Below are 24,222 nucleotides of genomic sequence, written 5' to 3'. Positions count from 1 at the left end.
TCCAGAGGAGGAGCAACTAAGTCTCTTAAATACCCCAAAGCAATTTAATTAAACTACATTTCTATGGTTCAACATATGTGCCTGATTAACAGTAATAGGGCATAGATCAGAACACAGTGAAATATGTAAAGTATTTTGCAAAAGCACTTCCCCTCAAATTGAGTTTAGTTTATTCTTGAACTGAATTATTCTGTCACCGACCGATGTGACAGACCACAAGAGAACAGACTCGGGAGGTACAGCCCTTGATTCACTCCTGCCTTTCAGCCTACTATGCTTATAAAACATTTTAAGCCAAAGGTAAAGCTTTCAAAATGTATTGTGCGTGAACGCTTAGAAACTCACTTGGTAGATATGCAGTGCGCTGTAAGCACACACAGGCAGCACTGCCGGGGGAGGCAAGCACACTTTGCCTTTTCCTCTCCTGAAGGCACCTTTAAGTGGCCTCCACTAACACGGCCCCATATATATGATGCATTCCGGTTCCTGGGTTGTTTACAGTAACAGAACAGTGTTCTCTCTGAGAACAAAACTCCCACAAGAGATTCATCTTGTTTTGCTAAGGCTCCCAGAAGGGAGGCAGTCAGATGGCATTCATTAGCCACCTATCAGTAGGATGTAAATTATTCATGGAGATTTGGAGAGCCTGAAGTAAACAGAAATTGCATCCGTATACTTAGTCAGAAGAAATGGCTAATAGGATTATTTTGTTAAGCTTAAAACTGTGAGGCTGCGGTACCAAAAAGCCTCAGCCTTGTGGAGACAGGAAGAAAGATGTGTACCCAGACTGGAGGCCCTGATTGTAAGCAAGTCACAACTCCTGGTCACTTTCCCCCAACTGCCACTTAGAAATCTCGACTAGTCTACGTCTAGGATTTTTTTTTAAAAGGAAGTAAATAATATATGTATAGAATTAAAGCATATTTTATAATATTATCATAAAATTAACAATATGTGGAAGGTTTAAGACTCAAATATCTGGGGCTGAAGAGATGGCTCAGCTGTTAAGAGCACTGACTGCTCTTCCAGAAGACCCAGGTTCAAATCCCAGTACCCACATGGCAGCTCACAGCTGTCTATAACTCAAAGATCTGACACACAGTATGTAAGTTTAAATAAGTACGTTTAAGTAAACAGAAAGAAGAAAGAAAAACAGGAAAAGGAGAGCTGAAGCTCCCTGGAAGAACTTGACATCCTAACAGCAATCAGGCTTACTCCGGAACACTGACATCACAGCTAACACAGTGACTCTAATGGTGGAGCATGTGGGGTAAAAATGCTGCCACTGACTGTATTTTATCACCTGACTTAGAATGCTAGGCCTCTGATTATCGCTGCACCTCATTTCCTCATAGTACGCATGTCCATTTTAATGAAGCACGTCAGCTAGCTTCGTGTGTGTGTGTGTGTGTGTGTGTGTGTGTGTAAGAGATCCCATTTTGAAATCTCTCTGAGAAACTCACCTTGCCTTTTTGGTTCAGAGGTTCAATTGTTAGGCTGTCAGGGCCAATATCCACAATATTGCCCATCTGGAATCCATCTGTGGGGTGCGGTGCCCAAACGGGCTTTCCATCTTCCATTTTGAAGGAGGTTACCCACTATCTCCTGTTCAAAAGAACAAATAAAAACATGAATAATGGTGGAAGTGCTTTTAAAATATATCTCCTTTACACGTGCACATATATATCTCAAGTCATAAAACCGCCTCCTGCGGGTGGCTTCTGCCTTCTCCCTCGCATTGCGATACCCGTTGCCCCTCTACCCAGCTTAGGTAAGGAAGGCAGAGGCTGCTCCACCCTCGGGTAAGTCCTATGAGCTCCTGCTGCAGCCTTGTGTGTCCAAGAGTACAGTGTGGAATGGAAGCCCTCCAAAGGTAATTTGGAACACTACCTAAACAATCTGAGTTGCTCAGCAGTCTTGTTGGAATAGATATTTATGGCACACAGACCAAAGCGTGTAAAAAAAAAAACCAAAAACAAAAACAAAACAAAAAACAAAAAACTCATTCTGGACCTGAAGCCATGAGGGGTAGGCGGCTTCTGTGAGTTCCCGGAGCCTGAGACAGCAGACACGTACTCCCCAGGCTTATTCCCACGCAACCGCTCAGCATATGTTTTCGTTTTCTTATTTTGCTGCTGATTTGAAACTCTCGGGGAAGTGAACAAATCTAAGTATGCAAGTTAATGAGCTGGGACAGATGAATGCTCTGTCTAAGAAGCACTGTCCTCGGTTCATAGAGCATCTCGGCCCCGCTGTGGTTCCCACGCCTCCCTTTGCTCTTTTTTTTTTTTTTTTTTTTTTTTTTTTTTCTGTTCTTGAACTTTATATACATATGATTTATATACATAAGATCATACCGTCTGCATTCTTTGGTGTCTGGCTTCCTTCGTTTGAAAAGTATTTTATACTCAGCACAGTCAATCGTACTGCTGTGTGCGGGTCTACTGAACCAGGTACTGTTTACCTGCTGTCTGGCATTTGAATGGTTTCCAGGTATCGCCCACTGGGGACCGCCCATTTTCAACTGTTCCTAGGAGGCTTCCTTCACTCTTGGCATTCGGAGATGTTAACATTTATAATTTTGTCTACTGACTAACCCAAAGGGGATAAGCTATCCAAAATGCTTCGTTTTAAGGAGTGTCTTATAAGACTAATGTGTGATTCAATTTGCAAGCTAGTCAAACCTAGATGTTCTACTTTCAGTATGGGGGGGTATTCTTTCACCATTCACCTCTACCTAAAGAGCAGGTGGTTATGTGCTTTTTGTGTGCCTGTGAGCTCCATCAAAGATCCCCCCCCCATGTGGACTCTTAAATGTAGCCCCCAAGCGTCACACAGAGACACGTAGCCCAGATGAAAGCTGCTAAGTGTTGGCATCTTGCAGGGTGCATGGTGGGTAATATTTCCTATGCACGCCGCAGGATGAAGCTACCTTACCTACATAGGAAGGACTATTACATTTACATCTAAGTTTAAGTTAACAAATGAGATGAGGATTCTCTGTAAGGTGAATTACAACGTCTATGACTCCTACTGCCTATACACACGTCTGCTTTCCCTAGATGACGGAAGCTCCTGGGGCTCTACCTACCATCTATATGTGAGTGATATTCAGCATTCTCTCACGGTCCCAGATTCCATGGAATCCTCAGGTGTTTACCAGCCTAACGGAACCTAACGAAACTAACCCATATTATCCATTATCGTTACCATTATTCTGGTCTGCATCCTGCCTTGCTCTTCCACAGATCAGTAATCCAAATCACACCTGACGGCATCCCCAATCCTTCTGGCACCCTTAATTACACCACTCCTGTGTCCCCTAGGCACAGGTCCACCCTCTCTTCTGCTTCCTTAGTCCAAACTGACACTGCTTTTTACAGGGGCTTCCACAGTGCACATTTATAGCTGCTTCTACTCTTGACAGCCCTCAGGTCAGGACTGGTCCCACGGAAGCACACATCTCATTGTGCCACTGTAAGCCCATCAGGGCGCAGACCATTGGCTGCTTGCTCCTAAGGCCCTGTGTGATACACACAGCTTGACAGTCACTGGTGCAGGAATGAACTGCTCACGGCATCCAGGCGAGTAAGTGGAGGTGAGAGACTAGAAAGAGTTGAATTCTCCTAAAACCGAGGCCTGAAACTCTGACTGCTCCCAGCCAGTTGCTTCCCTGATCTTGTCTTTACCCTTATCTCTGTGGTGGGATAGGATCACTTCCCTTACAGAATTGCTGAGAGGATTGAATGACATAAAACTGAGATCACCGTTCTAACAGTCACACCTCCCACCCGTCCCCACCCCGCCTCTCCGTAAAACCGCTGATAATGCGAAGGCAATGTTCCATACGCAACGGCAAAGGACACAAGGGACACTCGCTATCTTTTAGGAATGATTCTCCTTTTAAAGAGTTTCAGAAAACAGCAAAGTCACACAGCAAAGGCAACCCCCACCCCATCAAAAACTGGAATGGCAAACTGAACTATTCAAATCACTTCCCCAACTTCAGCCGTGCTGCAACTTTGCAGTACAGACAGACTCCCAAGTTCAAGGCACATATTTGCCCTCGTTTCTTCATCACAGCCCTAAGTCTACAGTGAAGTGATTGCCAGAAAAATCTGCCTGGGTAAGTGAGACGGCTCAGAAAGTAAGTGTTCGCTGGGACTCCTGATAGAAGTTTAGTTGTCACCCTTCCCAAAGTCACTGCTGGCAGACACCGTCCTTAACCAAAAACTAACTCGATTTTACTGCTCATTTGACGACTGATTGCTTATTTATGTAGACCATGCTGGGATCAAGACCGGGGCCGCACACTAGGTGAATGTCCTAATACTGAGCTGTGCCCAGGTCTGAGCTGCATTTGGTAACTAAGTACTCCCAGAGCTAGCAGGAGCCATCTACAGGAGCACTGAGTAATCTGCAGGAGGCACGGCTTTACACTGCCATGTTCTTCTGGTTCTTTAAGCACCTACTATGTGTCACAGATAACTGGGCACTCAGGATGGAATAGTGAACAAAGAGAATGGTGGCCCCGGGGACTTGCTGTCTGACAGGAGAATAGCTAGTGGGATAAAGAGGGGTACAACTCCTGTGGTAGCAGACCTTAAGGGGGTGATGGGAAGACCGATGTATCAAATTTGCCATTTGAAGAGATTACTCCTTTATCTGGCAGCCCCTGGCATGTGCCTTTGGCACACAGCTTTCAACTGGCAGTTTCTCACCTGTATCACTGTACCCCAGAGCTATTAGCTTCCTGGTGCCCAGACACTGTGAGAAAACTGGACACTGGCTAACAGTCAGCCGTGGCTGCAACCTGTGGCACTCACCCAATACTGTTTTCTACCAGGCATTTCTGCCCCATGAGAGATTATGTGTACACCAAAACCTCTTAGCACTTTCCAACAAGATTCCCTTCATTATTAAACTACCTCTAAAAATGCCTGCCTAAAAAATACTTCAGGTTATTTTCCTTCCATTAGTTATGGAAAATATGGGCACTGTTTTATTATTATCATCATATAGTATCATGCATTAATTAAACACTAACATTGACATTTACCGGTTTTCTAAAAATGGTACACTAATTATAGATAGGAAATGCTATTAAGTCCAAATAAGGACAAAGAAATAAGAAGACGTATCAAGATTAACAAGCTCAAAAAAAAAATGGCATCAGTTGAATAAAGAATTTGAATTTATATTCATGTATTCATATTTTTTCATAAATATTTATTGAACACCTACTATGTGTGAGCCACTGTTGTAGGTTTAGATTATCATGGGAAAATATGGAGGTCAACTATTTTTCAGTGTGAGACATAAAAAAAGAGATCTACACACCCTTCCTGCAGGTCTGGCTGACAGAAGTATGTGCCGATCCCGGTTGCAGACCACTGACAGCCTGTAGCCTATCACTTAATTCTCATAAGTCTATGGCCACTTCGTGCACAGCGCTAGTGACCAACGCTGACACTATTAGAAAAATCACTATGAATACTACACAAACTGAATTGTTAAGACAGGTTAAATGCTTTTTCTTACAGATCCATGCACACATCAGAGAGAAACAGGAAGTTTCTCCTTACAGCCGGTGTTCACCTAATTAGAGAAAACCAATCATACGAACCACAAGCCCTTCACCATATTCTACATGGTACATTAAGATGCTGGGAAGATTCTTTAAACCCTTTCATATAGCACATCCTGTCACACTTTTCAGCTCCCTAACCTCCTCTCAGACCCTCTCCACCTCCCTACCCACCCAACTTCATGTTCTTTTTCTTGTTCTCTGTCACTCATACATTGAAACAAAAAGCAAAAGCAAAAAGTGAAAATCAAAACCAACAAAAAGCAGTATAACAAAAAAGTCAAAACATAAAGTATAAATGCAGTATAAGTACATATAAATGTGTGTGTGTGTGAGTGTGTGTGTGTGTGTGTGTGTGTGTGTGTGTGTGCAGAGAGGGGAGAGGTTTTGTGTTGGCCAACTACTCCAGAGCATGGAGCCTGTTTTGGAGTAGAGCTAATAAACCCAATGATACTCCATTAGAAAAAAACTTATTTTCCCTTTCCTAGCAAATATCAATTGCAAATAGCTTCTTGGTTAGGGGTGGGACTTTCCACTTCTCCCTTTCAGTGCTAGAATTCCGTCTGAGTTGAACCTGTGCAGAGAGAGGTCTTGTGGGTGCTGCCACGGTCTGTTTAAGTGTGTAAGCACATTAGTCCTCTTGAATCTAGAAGACACCATTTCCTCGGAGTCTTTCACCACCTCTGGCTCCTACAATGCTTCTGCCTCCTCTTCTGATCAGCTCCCTGAGCCTTGAGGGATTGGATGAAAATATTCCATTTATAGCTGAGTGATCCAAAGTCTCTCGGTCTCTGCACATTATCCACGTGTGGGTCTCTCTGTTAACTCCCATTTACCACAAGTTTTCCTGATGAGAGTTGGGTACTGATCTATGGGTACAGCAATATGTCACTTGGAATCATTTTATTGCTATGTTCCTTTAGCAGAACAATAGTACTAGGTTTTCCCCTAGGCCTATGACCTCTCTACTCTCAGGTTCTTGATCACTTTAGCAGTGTCTGATATGGATCTCATCTTATAGACTGCATCTCAGATCCAATCTAAAGGTGATTGGTTTGCTCCCATAACATGTGTACCACTACTGCACCAATAGATCTTGAAGGCAGGTCACTGTTGTAGGTCACAGGTTTTGCAACTGGGTGATAATTGACAATTACCATTTTCCTCTGGTAGCATGCAAAGAACCTTCTAGAACTATGACCGCTTGTCAGTGCAAGTAAAGTGAATGTTTTATCTCACTTAACTATTAAATCTCTGCCAGATTGCTATCATCCCTTTTTGTAAGAAATTGAGGTTTGAAGGTTTAGGCCATTTGTCCAGGCAGAGATAATTAAGAAAGAGCTGCAGAAGGGGCCACTGATTGCTGAGTGACTGTCCTCAGTCTGGCCCACAGCATCTTGTAGTGCCAGGTCACAACCCATCGTTGAGTGAATCAGAGCAGGAATTTAAGCAGGAGCAGAGGCAAAAGCTGAGGCAGGAGCCATGGAAGAATGCTGCTTGCTTGCTGGTTAGTTCTCAGTCAGCATTCTTATACAGCCCAGAGCCACCTAGGCAGGGGTGGCACTGCCCACAGTGGAGTGAATCCCTCCTACATCAGTTAGCAATTAAGAAAATGACTCACTTGCATTTAGTACTTCAGTGACTTGATATGTGAGAATAGTGGTTAAGGTCATTATTTTGAAAACGATTTGTTTATGGGATGCAACATTGTTGCCTAGTTTAACATGATAACAACTACAAATGCACACAGTGCTATGTCAGGAAACCACAAACTCCCTGAGAAAGCCCAGGGCGGCTTCAGTCCAGCTCCAATCCTCACTCTGCCGACTGTACCTCTGGAGGATTAATGCTTGCTAAAAATCTGTCTTCTATTGATTAACTGAACCATCACATTAACAAGAATACAGACTTTCTGAGCAGATTCTGGTCCCAAATTATGGAAGAAGGTCACACCTGGGAAGTGTTCGGCCAGAAACACCAACACAACCAGACACAGCTGCCAACGCAGAAGCTGGTCATGTGTGCCTTGTTTGGATGCTGTGGATGACTACACTCACTGACCTAAGTGAGTGACAGGGGCCCACACTCCAGAGGCCTTGTTTACAACAATGGACAACTGAGACAGCCCATCTGTCTGGAACCGACACCCCTGAAAGTCCCTATAAAACATTCTCCCACAGGGCAAAGGGTAGGATGGTCGCTGGAAGACCAGAGCCTGGTATCTTCCAACAGCCAGCTTGTTGTCAATAAAGCTCTTTCTTTCCCCGTCACTGCCTCTGGATTCACTGACTCCATCAGGTGGCAGTGGTTACACTTGTTTTTCTCCTCTATTCTTACACCACACAAAAGACTCCAGTGACCTAAAAAAGTGCAGAGACTTCACACTACTAGCCAGCAAGGCTATGGGTTCTGTAGCAGTGGACGCCTGCTGGGTGCCCACTAGTTCCATTTACTTCTGACCCTGCCTGCCTACGGCCACATGGAGCAACACGGACACTTTAGATGCCATTTGTCCTACATTGTTGAGACAGTGTTTCCGACGTCCGGGCTGTGAACTGCAGTTCCCAAAAGCACCCTCATGTTCAACTATTTGCCCAAGCGGCTCACATAACCCAGGAGAGCGCTGATGTACACATGATGGCTTAGAAGTTTTATGAAAGGGGTCTGAGGAAATAGCTCAGAGGGGAAAGAGCAGCCTGCTCAAGGATGAACTGAGTTTGGACTCCCCGAACCCATAGAAAAGCTTGGCGTGGAGGTGCACATTAGGGGATGAGGGAAACAGGAAGATCCTGGAGCTCACTGACCAAACTGGAGACTCTCAGGTTCAATGTCAAATTCTGTTATTTATTAAGTAATTAATTAATTAGAAATAACGGTGAAGCATGATGGAGAAAGACATCTGGTGTTGACCTCTGACCAGCACATTAATACACCCGGACAAGCACACCTGAATACACACACACACACACACCGAAGTCAGAGAGGTGGAGAGCGGGGGTCCAGATAAAATGACACACCAGGTGGGCTTTTATGGAGACCTAATGTCAGCATCACTGAAGCAAGACATTCAATCAAAACATTAGACTAAAGGATGTGACCCAAAGCTGACAGACTGGCTGGAGAAACTCAGCAGGGCCAGCTTGCTACAGCATTCGCTCTGGCCTCTTGTGCCACATTTCTCCTTTCGGGGGACAGGGCAGGATACCCTGGAGTGAGGAGGGTCTTCCTGCTGTATGGCAGAGTAAAGCCAGAGAAACTCTTCTTAGGCAGAGCTAAGGCAAAAATGACAGGGGAAGATCAGAGTCTCTATTACTTGCCTTGGAGAAGAGAAATTCTAGCTCTTACTGCCTACGTAAAATCCAAACTACCAAGACATACGTGCATGTAACATGGATGTGCATTGTATACATCCCATGTCACAGCATCACAAATATGTCCAGATAGTGCACAAAACGAGAAACTTAAACTATCTTTTTAAATTTCTATTTAGAAGCCATTTTGATTCTTTGCAATTCCATTACATAACATGTACTGAGGCAATACCTATTAAGCCAGTCCTAAAAGTGCAAATTTGCTATTTTAAAAATAGTTAAATAGTCTTCAAGCGCTCATAATTCTGTATACCCATTAACAAGCCAAACCATTCTAAGAGGTCATTCTAGGACCCTGTCTCTTCATTCACTCCACTCATTCATTCATTCATTCATTCATTCTACCCCCTCCCAGTCACAATGGGAAACCCCAGTCAACACCAGTCAATCTTACACAATCTCACTCTCTCCCTTCTCCTTCCCCACTTCTCCTCCTCCTCTCTTCTTGCCCAGCATCATAAGGTCAATTTTTCCCGGTTACTATTGGGCTATTCCACCGCCCACTATACCACAGCCCCTATTTTCTCACTGCTCAACTTCCCGTCAACCCATTCCTGTCCGGTGTACATTTCAATGCCTCAGACAACCAGAGACCATCGCTAAATCACATAGTCAAGTTTCAATCCTCAAGGTCATGAATCCGAAGCATTATCTGACAAACTGAATACTCTGAAAGTTATCACTTACTTGACTCTTTGGATTTTACTCTACTTAAACTCCTATTGGTCTCTTTTGGCTGAACTCTTTCTTCATTCTTTACCTGTTCCTCTGTTCCTGGTTTTCCTGACCTGCTCGAGTCAGAAATTAGGATTGAACTCTTGGGATTTTTTTTCTCCATTCACTCATTTTCTTGCTTTACACATTTCATCTAGACTTAAAATGCTGAACCTTATGATCAATAATGGCAATCTAATAATGGGGCTGGGAAGATGGCTCAGCAGTTAAGAGCACTCACTGCTCTTGCAGAAGACACAGGTCCCATTTCCAGCACCTAAACTCTAGTTCCAGAGAATCCAGTGTCCCTTTCTGACCTCGGAGTGCTAATACTTACACATAAACTCATGTATGCACATACCCAGTAAAATAAGAATTCTTTTTAACACATTACTGATGCCCAAATTTCTAGCCAAAAGAGTCTCCTCTCCTATAAACTACAGTACACAGACAGTTCTATATCACTACTAGACAACAGCCATCTCTAACTCATCCACTACACCCTGACTTCCTAAAACAGCCATCTCTAACTCACCCACTACACCCTGACTTCCTAGAACAGCCATCTCTAACTCACCCACTACACCCTGACCTCCTAGAACAGCCATCTCTAACTCACCCACTACACCCTGACTTCCATCTTCCTCTGAATCTGTTCTCCTCCCAAAACTGACAGCTTCTGCCTCATGGCTGCCAGAAATGCTGTGGTCATCTTTGACCTCCACCTGCACAGTCTATACCGAAGACAAACCTTTGTTGCCTCTGTCTTCCAATCTGATCCAGAATCTGACTTAATCTCTGTAACCAATTCCTACCAGGGCCTAGTCCATAGAGCCTCAGCAAGATTATAAGAAATAGTTCTCAGTGGTTTGTTTTCCTGCTCCTTCCCTTTCCTATTCACAGTCAGCTCTGAGGACATCAGTCTACTTTTCTCATTCATCACCTGAGTGATGTCACAGTTTGGTTTTACAGCATCCTTAGTGCTACTCACGTAAAAGCCTAACTCTGCCGCAGCTGACAAGCCTCTTACATGTGACCCCACTTGTTTCCAGCCCCTCTGATGTGCACTGCTTCTACTTTCGCTGGGCTTCACCCAGGATGCTCTTTGCCGCTCCCTAAGCACGGAACAGAGCATCCATCCCGCTGCTCTGCCGTGGCGAGCCATCCTGTGCTGTGTGTGCCAGCATAGCTTGCTCCCTCATCTTCTCCAGACCTTCACAAAGCATCACAACGCTTCAACAGAGACCCACAGAAGTAGGCTGATGCTAGTGAGCATCCTCAAAACAATGAAGACTTGCATTTGCAGTAGAGGCATTTGCTCCCAAGCCTGATAACCTGAGTTGAATCCCTGAGACCCACACTGTAGAAGATGACACCCCTGAAAGCTGTCTCTGACTTCCACACGTGCACCATGGCACATATGCACCTCCCTGTCCCCTCACACAAATAATAGATAAATGTAATTAAATATTAAAGAAAGAAAGGAACCTGTGGTGATAAGATCAAAGTAGTTACTCAAGGAAGAAAGGAAAATCCTGCCCTGTTTTCAGCAGGCTCGTTTGAAGCCTAAAGAAGGTGAAGATGACCTAGGCTAGCCGCCCTGGGTTCTGTATCTTCAACACGGAAAGAAACAGAACAAACTTCATCTCCTGTCCACTTTGTGTTCCCCAGGCCTTTCTTACATGGCAGGGGTACACAGATGGGAAGTTTCTACTTTGTTTCTACTGATGACACTCAATGTAACTCTATAGTGTGTGTTCAGGATAATCGCTTTCCTGTATATATTATTATGTCCTTTCGTCTCTCTCTAAAACAGCATAGGGCAAAACTCAATCCACCGTCAGAGTTTCTAAAAATAATGGGGCAGCAAATTCTGTGGCCAATTACCTCACTTTTGCAAGCTAAGTTACTATTCTTGGCATGCTTAATTTACACACCTGTCTTGTGTATATGGATGTAAATATCTACAGGGCAAATTTTAACTCATGGCGGTGGCATTACATGTACAAGCTATTGCCTTTCTGCCTACAATCTCAGCTGCACCCACATGCATAGACACCCCTACTGCCTCCTCAAGGCTTTCAAGATCTTTGTCTTAGCCAGATCTAACTAAGATGCAGACATCTAAAATGTAACTATTTTTTTAAAGGAACAATAGAAACAAGAAGTGGTCATTGTAGACTCATGTTCTTGCTTCCTGACTGACACACAGAAAATATATCACATAGTAGGTGATATTAATGTTTCACTCTATCATACATATAATTTAGATTCGGGTTCCTTTTACAATACATGTAAGACAATAGCTTATCTGAGTTCTTTCTGTATGACAGCTGATTTTAACTGTCAACTTGACACAGCCCAGAACCACCTGCAAACACAGTTCTGATGAGGACGTACCTACTCCATTTTAGCCTGTGGGCATGTCTTGATTGGTAACTGAAGTGGAAAGGCCCAGCAGGAATGTGGGTGGCCCCATGGGCTGTGTGTGCTCTGAACTACAGAGGAGTGAAAACCCAGATGAGCGGCAGGTAACCAAGTGCCTATTCGCCTTGACTTTCCCGGAAGACGGACTATAATCTGGACGTGGGAGCCAAGGCAAGCCTTTCTTCCCAAAGTTGCTTCTGGTCAGGGTGTCTCATCACGGTGACAAAAATGAACCCAGGGTGGGATTATGAACCTGCTTTTGTAAAACTAAAGCAAAGGAGACAAACATAAAACAATGGAGGGTCACCAGGCTTTGAGCCCACCTCTGAAGGCCTACCGTGTTTGAAGGACAAGTAGACACACCATGGTGGTTGCAGATGTGTTTTGCCTGTGTCTCAGATACGGTTCCTGTACAGGAGTTATAGGGACAAGATATACTGATGTCTGGAAAGGTTAAAAGAGACAAGAAAATGCTTGTCAGGTAATAAATTTAGATGATAAAGGGGGAGGTAAGGGTGTGTGCACATGTATGTGCACACATGTATATGATTAAGTGTATTGTAATCGAAAGCTATTTTTTAAACCTGCTAGATACTTATTTAATTACTCGGTATGCTCCAAACATTAGGGGGACAGTACAAAAGAAAAGAAGTGGAATTCCAGAAAATCCAAGTTAACTTGAGGTTTACCTTTTCCAAAAATAGAGATAACATATAGACCGAAAGGCCAAGGGGAAAAGTGATTATAATGAATGAATGAATGAATGAATGAATGAATGAATGAGAACTGACAGTCTTAGCCCTAAAGACCTGCCACTGAGAGAAGAAACCAGGGAGACAAGACGAGGATTCTAAAGAGGCGATGCCGGTCATAGCTGCGGGGATTCAGGGCACTTGGCAAGAACTGCCCTCAGTGGAATTCTATACGAACAGGGTTTTATGACTTCTACAAAGAGGAAATCGACCTAAGTGGGGCTGTCCCACCCATAACTTTGAAAGTGGCTGTGCTGAAAGGACCCACAGTTAAATATAAGCCTCTTCCATAGGATCAGGCCACCCACGAAGGTACAGACTGACAGAAAATGGCTGGTACACTGAGGAGCTAAGACACTGAACAAAACAGGTCCATAAAAATAATGTTAAGGGACTTCATGACTCATGGCTGTGCAAAAGACAGACATCAACTGTTCAGTTCTAGTCACTCATACCTTAACACATTAAAAAAAAAAAAAATGTTAAGGCCTATTTGTTCTCTCTCCACAATGACCCAAGAAATAGAACTCAGCCACCATCTTTCCATAACCTAGCGTAAAATACAGGCCGACTTCACTCAGCGATGTTTGCTGACATTTTTTTTAAAGGTTTATAAAGGGCAATCTCACCCAGATGGGAAGAACCCAGGGGGATTGCTCCCTCGATTACGAGCTCTGCTCCAGCCACAGAGCATCTCGGGGACAAGGCTGTCCATAGCTGCGAGTTTTAGAAGACCTCAAAGGCATTGGAGAGTTGACTGTGGTTAAAAGCATGGGCTGCAGAGGACCCGAGTTCAGTTCCCCAAGACTCACATCAACAGCTCAAAACCAGTCACCTGTCCCTCCAGCTCCAGGGACTCTGATGTCCTCCTCCTGCCTCCCTTGGCATGCACACATGAATTTTTTTTTTCAAACTTGGAAATCTTTAAACAAGAAAAGTTAAGTTCTTAAATATAAACACAAGTCCTATTTACAAACCTGTCAGGACTTAAGGCTTCTAGTCTTCAGTACCGTTGGTACAACGTACACTCAATTATCACAACCTCAAACTGTGGTTAGTCCAGTTTCTCATGAATTCCTCTTTGGACTTGTTCTTTTGTCCTTTGCTTCAATACAGGGCTATCAGTACCCCTTTCAATTAGGCAAAGGACCTCATTCTTAAACTCCAACATTCAAAGGATGAAGGGAGGTAAAAAGACCTGACGGTGCTGGACATGGTAACAGCAATGCCAGGGGACAAGCCTTAAGCTCACAGGGAAATGGTGTTGAAGGGTCAACACATCCAGACGTAATTTGGAAACAGGCGCTTTGCACGACACTGATTCCAGCCAGTTCCGGTTAGGGGAACCGATCCTCCTTTCCAGCCACTAGGCGGGAGGAGGCCCCTTAGAGGGGGGTCTGTGCTCCACTTCAGCATCAAAGCGATTACAGAAGATGATCACCTCTCGGCTTCACAAAAGAGCCGGAAGGATTGAGTCAAGTGTATTGCAGGGCGTGATGATGACTCAGAAAACACAGCAAAAGCGGACAGCAGGGAATCTACACCAAGATGGGCCACAACCAGCTAGAGCCACTGGCACAGGCGCAGAGGCTCCTGAAGCTCTTTGCAATCCTAAAACACAGCAGTGAACAGAGACTCCACATGTGGCACATGATACTGTATGTAGGACTACATGGGACAGACTCCATTGCTGCGGAGCACCGTTCCCTCCAACAGTGACGTCCGGAAGTGAACGAACCTCATGGGTCTGGGAGAGCTGAACTTAACGACACCCACGAAGGCCTCTTCGGGAGGTTATGGGAGCAGTAGAGAACTGCTGGGGGAAGACGGTGAGGAGAAGCTCGGACCTGGCCAGCTGCCCCCAAGTCATGCAGAGGCTCCTGGTGCAGCGTTTGTGACCTGTCACCCATGCTGATGAAAGATTTATGGGGATGTAGCTGCATACTGAGTTGTCCATGCTGCTGTAAGGAACTCTCATATATATGCCTGAAACTAAAATAAAAACTTGTTGGTTTACTAGGTTAGATGTGGGCAGGATGGCTATTTCTGTCTGGCATGAGTTTGAGTAGAGGTGTGTGTGGAGGCGTGGGTGAGTATGTGTGTCCTGTCTCCCCAAGAAAAGTCTCACATAACACCCACACTAAGCAAATGAGTCAAAAAGTACCAATCATTTAAGAGGGCCCTGCTCAGCTAACCTTCTGCCCTTCTGACTTTGTCCTAAACAACTGTCTCTGCTTCTGTTCCAACCATGCCTGTGCTCAGTTCTCTGTTCTAGGACATGGGACCTGGAGCCCCTCTGCTGCCTGATGTCAGCTAATGGATTAGAACATTCTTCCAGGGGTCATGGAGAGACGGCTCAGTTCCTGCCTTTCTAGCAGAGGACTCAAAGGGCAACTCACAACCACCTGTACCTCCAGTTTCAGGAGGATCTGATGCCCCTGGCCTCAGAGGACACCTCACATGTACATACTCGCACCCAGACACACAACACCCCATCCCTACACACACACAATTTAAAAATGAGCTAAAAGTTAAATATCCTTCAAATCAGACTCATTGCTTCTTATTCAACTCAGCACTTCATACTGATGCTGAATTCAATCAAACACTTAAAGGAAATAAATAGAATGATAGTTTCTAAAACAGATAAGATACAAAGCTGGAGCCAACATTGGGTAAGGTGGTGGGCTTTCTTTATTTTCCAGCGACTTACATAAACCGCCATTTCTAAGCAGGTGAAGCAATCACTTCAGTAGGAATTTCCAGGAGTGGTACAAGCACCTGGACTCCTGACTTCTTTAGAACAAAACAACACAAACAGGATGTGTACATCATTCCGTCCTCCGTAACAGCTCTGATGAAAGCACCTTGGTTTCATCACATCACAAAGTTGTTGAGATGGTAATTCTTTGAAAACAGAAATCATCACAATACAGTATCCAAACTGAGCATGTCATCCAAGGCTGCTTCTGCCTTCCCAGGGCACAGTTGAGAGCTGCGCTGAGGAGCTTAAGTTCCCCAAACCCAGCCCAAAACAAGGAGCCTGCTGGATTTTCCTTGGGCACTGTCTCAAGGAAAAGCCTTGTGAAACGTCCCCAGCTGTGCTGCCGCCACTTGGCCTTTATTTCTAGCTGCCAACATGGCTGCGCACCACTTCCCTCAAGGCAGCTCCCTCTCACTGACTCCAAAGTCCAACCTGAGTCCTTACCCTACCAACCTCACTTAGAGCTCTTAGTGATTGAGGTAGGTTAAAGTCGAGGCTGAATCACAGCTCCACAGGTCTGTTACAGCTCCACATCTCCATTCTTAGACTTGTTTACACAATGATTACCTAACAATTAAAATTCAACTCAGCTGCAGCTTGGCCTCAACTCACAGGAGTTAGCATCCTGGGAGAGCCTGTTACAACTACTAAGTAACTGTTTCTAAAGGAAGAACTATTTTCTTTCATTCAGTGCTAGAGCCTGCTTTGTTTCTGCAATTAAGTTACTCACATTAAAGTAGTGTTCTCAGCAACAACTGCCTTCCCAGAACTCCTCGTGATGGTGTCTTTTAAAGCCTCGTTAATATACTGGTTATGTATTAAGTTAATAAAAAGACATACTTTATTTTTTAAAAAAAATCCAAGGGTAGCCTTTGTTAAAGCTTGTCTAAGCAGACATCCTCCTTTCCTGGATGTTCTCTGGGGCTACTGTGACCTCCCTTCATTGCTTACTCTTTACAAAATGTGAATTTAAGTCCCTGCATGGCCAAAAGAATCCTTATTCTACGTCATGCTTAACTGACAGACTGAACACAAACTTACTCTGGGCTGAAAGACAGTTTTCTCTGGAATGTTGAGGACACACTCAAGTATTTGTGGTATTTTGAATTACTGTGCCTGTAGGTCCCATCCTTTGCATAGCCTTTGTCTCTGCCCTTGGATTTTTAAGACAGTTACACTACATAATCTAGGATAGCTTCACACTTTCTGGGATTATAAGTATGCATTATCATGCCAGAGATCTGCTGAGCAATGTCTTGATATTATTGCTTTCTTTCCTTTTATCTTATATCTGTTTGTTGTTTTTGATTTATTTTGGAGACCTCAGCTAACAAAGTAAAATGTCTAAATTACAAATGCACGTCTTAAAATCTCTTATACCAGCGTACTGAAGCATGCAGGGAAAATACCTGTGGTTTTATTTACTTTGGAGGTTGAGGCAGGAGGATCTCTTAAATGCTTTAAATGGTTTTTAAATTATTAATTTAAAGTTTAAACATATGTCAGCGTCCTCCAAAGTGATTCATACCTTCAAAGCAATTCCACTGAAATCCCAACTGATCTTGTTTTTTTTTTTTTCTTTTTTAGAAACAGAAAAATTCAAAAATTTGTGCAGAAATACAAGGTCAACAACTACCAAGATATTCTTACAGAATAACTGGCCAGAAAGCTAAGCTATACCGTAAAGTGTTAATAAGTTCGTGCTGGTGATGTATGAACAGATAAACCAACAAAACGGGACTGACACATAAGAGTATCTCACTCCTTAACAAGAAGAAGCAATGCAGAATAATGAGGGAAGATAAACTTGCCACTGAATGCTGCCAGCAAACTGGATATATGTCTAGTAGAAAGACAAGTCTGAGCCCCATCTCATATAACTGCATCTAGCAGTTACATAGATGACTTACTAGGGAAAAAACAATAAATCCATGCAGAACATCGCACTTATGACTTCAAACTAGAGAAATGAAAATAGAGTCTGAAACATTAGCCACAAAGATTTAAAAAATTCACAAACCTCGGTAGCTCTTGGATGTATATTTCTAAAAGTTGAGCTTTTTATATACTTATAGTTGTGTGTGTGTGTGTGTGTGTGTTCATCCTTTGGAGAAGTGTCTGTTTAAGTATTTTTGTCTGATAATTAGATGATCTGACTTTTCACTTAAGGTCCTTACTCTGGATATTAACCCCCTAAAAATAACAGTTGGCCAGTATTTTCTCCCATTCTTTAAGATGTCTTTTGACTCTGGTGGTTGGCTTCTGTGCTGTGCAAAAGCTGCTTGGTTTGATGCCACTTCATTGCTCTACATTTTCCTGCTTTGGCTTTGCTTTGGGAGAGTTTTATCCAAAAGAATCGTTGCTTTTATAACAACGTCTGTTTCTCTTGCTCCCTTTGTTCACTCACCTCACTATAAACTATCAAATGCCAATATTAAGATTCAAAGAATAAGAGCACTCTAAGCAGAACTTCCATATGCTCATGGTACTCCAATACTGGGTATATAGTCAAAGGAAACCCAACCCCTCCCACATTCATCGCTGTCATACTCACAACAGCCACATTATACAGTATCCTAGGTGCCTACCAATGAATGAACCAATGGAGAAATGTACACTGAGCCTTATTCATCCATAAAGAGAAAAAATGAAATCAGGTCATTTGCAGGAAAAATTATATAATTGGAGAATATCATAGTAAGTAAAGTAAGCCAATCTGACAAATCCAAGCATGATGCTTTTCTTGTGTATGGAGCTGGGGAGAAATGAAAGGTGTGTGGCAGGAGAAAGACAGGTAGGAAGAACAGGAGGGAACGTGGTTGAAGAACAGCATGCACCTGCATGGACGCATCATAAAGAAGCACCTTCCTCTGTTCAGCCAATGCAACTTTCCCCGCTGCCGTACATTCACACAATGGGGTGGGGTGCAGCTTAGAATGAAAGGGAAATCCTGTCACTATGACAATGTGGAATCACACACGCTCACTCATCTTTAGACCAAGATGCCGAACACACAGGAGTGAGGTACAAATTCCTAATACCTCCATGTTAGGAAGGGTGGGACAAAGTGAGAGCCTGAACAGGTACCACAGACGCTTAAACGGGAGGCACCGGTTCTGACAGCTCCACAGCACAGTGGGATAACCAGAGACCACAGTGGTTATGCATTTCAAAGTAACTAGAGAACTTGATGTTTCCAAAAACATAGAAAGAATCGCATCTAAGGAGATGAGATGCTGATTACTCTGTGCCAGCATGCCATCCCTTAAAAAAGCTAAAAGTATGTGTCAATTTACAGGAGAAAGGGAGCAAAGGAAGAGAGCAAGAGAGAAAAAAACCAAGCAGGGTACGTACACACGTCTCTGACCCCAACACTCTGCAAGCTAAAGGAAGAGGACCGCGTGGTCCAATCTGAACTGTACAGTAAAGGCTTGTCTCAGAAACCTAACAGACACAGGTACAGGGGAGAAGGGATGGAGAGAAGGAAGGGGAAGGAAACCACACTGAACTGAAGCGTTGGCACTGTGTTCTTGTTTAAGGCTGCTCCCTGCAGTGGCATGCATCTCAGCAGAACTGTGCGCTTCGCTGGCAACTCTGCTCACATAACTTCTTCCATGCGAGAAAGTTGGTTGCTTTGTGCTTAAAGCCATTAACCTGGGGGAACTCTCAAATGAACCAGCACAACCTGCACAGTACGCCGACCTCGGTCTCGTATCCTGAGTCGGAAGAGCCAGAGCCAGGCACTGAGCTGCTGAGGGAAAGACAAATCCAGTAAATGGATGGTTGGGTGAGTAGCTGGAAATTTACAAACACGTCGTGAAAAGTAGAGTAAGCCCATACTGTTGGAACAAATAGCATTGGGACTTGCAAACTTGACTAACTTACAGAGTGCCTCCCCCAACCCCCGTGCCCCACCCCCCCACCCTACCCCTACCCCCCCAACAGTGGGCCTCTGTGGACAGTGACTTCCTGCTGGCCACTGCAGGAGCCGTCCTCCCCAGTAGATGTGCTCCTCTCTCCCCTTTTCTCAGATACAAATTTCCCTCTCTGCTCTGGGCCACCCAGCGGCCTCAACCCAAAGCCTGATTTGTTTTCCAGCCTGGTTTCATTCGACAGAACAGAAAGCTGCTTTTATCTGGCTTCCTGTGCAAATCTGGTTATTTCTAACTACCCTTCCCACACCTGGCCAGTCCTTCCCATAAAGTCTCTCTAATTGACATTTCTCATGCCATCACACAATAGACCATTCCATGAATAGCTTGAAAACAAACTCTGAGGAATAAGTTTATACAAGAGCCAGGTGTGGCAACTCACTCCTAGAATCTCAGCTCTCAAGAAAGAGAGGCAGGTGAATCCCTTGTGAGTTTGAGGCTAGCCTGGTCTACATGGTGAATTCCAGACAACCAGGACAACCAATACATAGTGAGAGCCCATCTCATGAGAGAGAGAGAGAGAGAGAGAGAGAGAGAGAGAGAGAGAGAGAGAGAATAGATAGATGGATGATAGATAGATAGATAGATAGATAGATAGATAGATAGATAGATAGATAGGCAGGCAGGCAGACAGACAGACAGACAGACAGACAGAAAACAAAACAAAGGGCTAGAGCGTTCCATTCGCATATGGTAACTCATGGTCTGTATCTCTAGTTCCGGGCTCTGATATCATCTTCTATCCTCTTCAGGCAGTGCATGCCCACATGGTGCACTGGCATGCATGCAGTCAATATACCCATACACAGAAACTTCAACAATTAGCAAACAGTATATCCAACCTTCTAATCATCTCCTAACTGTGAGGCAGAAATCTCTAAAACCTAGCCTATTTTTGCCTCTCTACTGAGACACGTTCAAGAATCATAAATAAAGGAAAAAGTAATGTATCCGTGTTACTATTTAAATGATACAGGTCTAACCCCTCTACACAAACACTGAGTAACTAAAAAAATTATCAAAGGAGATGAACAGGATGTTTGCAGAGGATTCCTGATGTCCTTGTCAAAGCAATCAACAGGTTGACTCCTTAAAAATCCCCCAATACCAATCTGAGAGGTAAGAACTACCCATCGCCTCTGTAAAACCTTGCATTACTACAATAAAAAAACTCCATCCTATGAGCTGTCACCTGAGGACAGAGGAGAATGCTGCAGTTCCCACCTCACACGCTGCCTTTTAGGTCCTAATTGTACAGTTGGCTTTCTGGTTCAGCAGCCCAACCATGTGATTCATGTAATGCTTCCCACCTAAAACCAAAACAAAAACCAAAAGAAGACCTTATGCCTGCTGGCCAATGAGACTGCCAGACAAATAAAAACCTTAGGAAAGGGCTAAAAAAAAACTAAGAACGGTGGTTTGAAAGCTCTCTGGGGATATCAAAGACATTTGTTCTCTTGTGAAAATTTACATTTGCAGCGGGTGGATTTCAGAGCCATCCAGGAAGGCAGAATTCTTGGCCAAACAGAGAGAATCTGTTTTCACCTTAAGAAATTCTAAGGACAAAAATAACTGATAAGGGCCAAGGAAAGGAGCACAGTTGGAAAAAGGCCTGAAAGGAAAATGGGGAGGAGGGAAGTAATGTGAATCTTGGGATGGGATACTGCACAGGGATGAAAAGTGAACCAGCCAGACCAGCCACAGGGTAGGAGGGCCCACAACCCTGCAGCAATGCACCAAAGGACAGCAGGCAGAAGAGATTCCTGAAATGAGGAAACATTCATCTTTTCTGCTTTCACTAGTAAGGACGATGGAGAAAAGAAAAGCCTCGTGGGAGCTATGACACGATGCAGCCACCTTGTACGCAGAAGTAGGAGGGAGACAAAGCAAGATAATCCCAGACCAACAGAAAGATGCTGCAATCTATCGGCACAAGTGTGCGATACTTAAACCCGAAGTAGACACGCTCCCCCGTGTCCCTGAGTTCTATCTAATCCACTGTTTGTTGCTTTTCCCCAAAGCTTTGAAACTTGTACTTCTATAAAAGCACATGCGTCTGAACTGGAATGAATGTCTGTTCCGTATTTTACTAAACGCAATGTTTTATCATGTTTCAGAGTGTCCCCCACGGTCTTAGCCTTCCAGTCATCTGACTCTGGAAACTGAGGGGCAAAGAATTCTTTTCTCAGGTAATTCCTTTACACAAGTCTAATTAAAACTAAACTAAAATGACTTGGGGGGAAGGAAACTACGTGTTTCTCCATAAACATCACAAAAACAACTTTATCTTGAACCCTGGAAGCATAAAATCTGTTTTAAAAGAACTAACGATGTCTTTGTAAAGAATATGCCCCTAAACTATGCTTTCTCTATCTTTATTATTAAATTCTAATATTCCCCTTAGGAAAGATAGATAGATAGATAGACAGACAGACAGATATTATATACAGATATATAATATACATATATATAGTAACTGTAACAATTAAATACTTCTTTCTCCCGCCACAGTAATAAAAAACAAATGACTGTACACACTAAGTTGCTCTTGCTCTTAGGGCCAGTAGGCTGGCGAAGCCAGGGCACAGGCGCATTCATCACCACACTGTTAAGAGAAAGAGGCAGAAACAATCCAAAGGGAGAGTTTCATACGGCACTACATCTGGACTGGAGAGTCGCCTGCAGTGAGTCCAACCAGCTGGACAGCTCTGTACCTTAACTGTCCCAGCCTGGTCCACAATTTATGTTCAGAGAAAACATTTAAAAATAAATAAACCAACATCATAATGACAACTGAACTTATGACAAGATTATTTACTGGGTGGACACTTCACTGAGCATCTTTTCTAAGCGCAAAGCACTAGGCCCCAAAGGCACAAAAGTAAAAGCGGGTGAAGAAGGAAGGACAAATTCACTATACAGTGTGCATGGCAGCATTTAAAACGCTGATGCAGAGACAAAGTGCCTCTGCGGTTAAGGGCACTTGCGGCTTCGCAGAGGACCTGGGTTCAGTTCTCAACACCCACTTGGTAGCTCACAACCATCTGTATCTCCAGGCCCAAAGGATCAAACACCCTCTTCTGACCTCCATGGGCACCATACACACACATGGTGCACAGACAAACATGTAGAAACACTCTTACACATAAACATAATAAAATAAATAAAATCTAAAATGCTGATACAAAGTATTCATGCTGTGGGGGAGGGGCACAAGGACCAGGACAGACGACAAAGGAAGTACTATGGAATTACTCAGGTACTGATTAGTACGGAATGACAAGCTACGTGCTCTGTGAATACTAAACAGTATGTGTTCTGCATATCGAGATTCAAAAATTCTTTGCAAATGTTACTGACTTCTCTCAGCCACCTCAACTAAAAATGCCCTGCCATTCCTTTAAAAAAACTTATGGCACTGACCTGGACCATGTTTCCTCCAATACATCACTAATGGTTAGACTGCAAGCTTAGTAACAATGACATAATATCAAACAAATAGCTGGAAAAGCTCAAGATTTGAATGGCCCCATTGGAAAAGGCTTACAAATTTCCGGACCTCTCTCTGGCAGCCTGCTCCCCAACTGTCGATGAGAAACCGTGGACTCTCAGGGACGGCGACTAATCTTTCAGCAAGCAAGCACGTGGGCGCTGCTACCCCATACGCCGCCCTCAGACAAGCCTGGGTACCTCTGCAACCTGAGAGTATATTTCCAATCTGGACATCTGCCAACTCGGCTCACACAAACCACCCAGGGACAAGGGCCAGCCCAGCACCCCACACTGCAGCCAATGCAGCAGCACCTTGTGTATGTGGTCCCGAGACCCAGAGGTGACCTGCACTTTCTCCCACACCTGTTACTAGACACAAAAGAACTGGGGCCCGGTTACTAAGCAGACTCTAACCTTACCGTTGGCTGCACAGCTAGTTCAGGCCTGAATCCCGAGAGGATCATATTCAGCAGGTCTGCTGGGATGGGACCGAGAGATACAAAAGCGGCGCCTCCGTCACCTGTGTAAGCAATACTACCCAAGTACAAGCCTGTGTATGAAACAAATAGCGGCCCAGTCTACCCACACTTTTAAAGCACCATTGCATAAAAGGGGGAAGAGATTAAAAGATTATGAGAATTCATTCCCTTGGTTTTCCTAAGGAAATCTTCTTTAAAAACACACCACAAAATAGTAAATACTACTTAAGAACCCAGTAAGTGCTGTAATCCCAGAACTCAGGAGATGGAGGCAGGCAGATCTCTTTTAAATATATCCTGGCCTACAAATCAAGTTCCAGACTAGCCAGGGCTAGCTATGTTTTTTTTTTTTCAATAAAATAAAATGAAAAGTCACATAAGATACTACATCCGTTATCTGACAGAGCAGGGAAGACACCCAGTGAGGACTAAGAGTGTCAGTAACTAATTCTAAGCTCGGAACGTCTCCCCACTGACTAACCATGCTTTTGGAAGCTGCTATACAGGCGGCTCAGGGAGAGAAGTGAGCATTCGTCTTTCCCACCTTTAGCCTTGCACACGACAATAAACCTGCTAGGAGTGCAGAGTTTTGACACAAGGTTATCGAGGCCACACAGAGACTCCTGGCTGCTCAAGGGTCCAGCGAAGAAAGGACTGCTGAGTGCACCCAGATCACCCCCTTCCAAGGCTCAAGGAAGACGGGG

At 44.0% G+C, this 24,222-nt stretch overlaps 1 protein-coding gene across 6 annotated transcripts in view; it reads right to left on the bottom strand.

Annotated features, from left to right (window-relative positions):
- The window catches only part of MYO6 (myosin VI), a 131,524-nt gene that overhangs the window by 82,323 nt on the left and 24,979 nt on the right, over window positions 1–24,222 (bottom strand). For all 6 annotated transcript variants that reach the window (XM_080934709.1, XM_080934710.1, XM_080934711.1 and 3 more), the window contains exon 2: window positions 1,464–1,605. In XM_080934709.1, coding sequence (XP_080790835.1) covers window positions 1,464–1,580 — 117 coding nt within the window. In that variant the 5' untranslated portion in view covers window positions 1,581–1,605. The remainder of the gene's footprint in view (window positions 1–1,463; window positions 1,606–24,222) is intronic.

The sequence above is a fragment of the Micromys minutus genome (genome assembly GCF_963924665.1).
Source record: "Micromys minutus genome assembly, chromosome: 21".
Taxonomy (NCBI): domain Eukaryota; kingdom Metazoa; phylum Chordata; class Mammalia; order Rodentia; family Muridae; genus Micromys; species Micromys minutus.
Note: the sequence above shows the minus strand (reverse complement) of the source record. Positions and strands in the feature narration are given on the sequence as shown.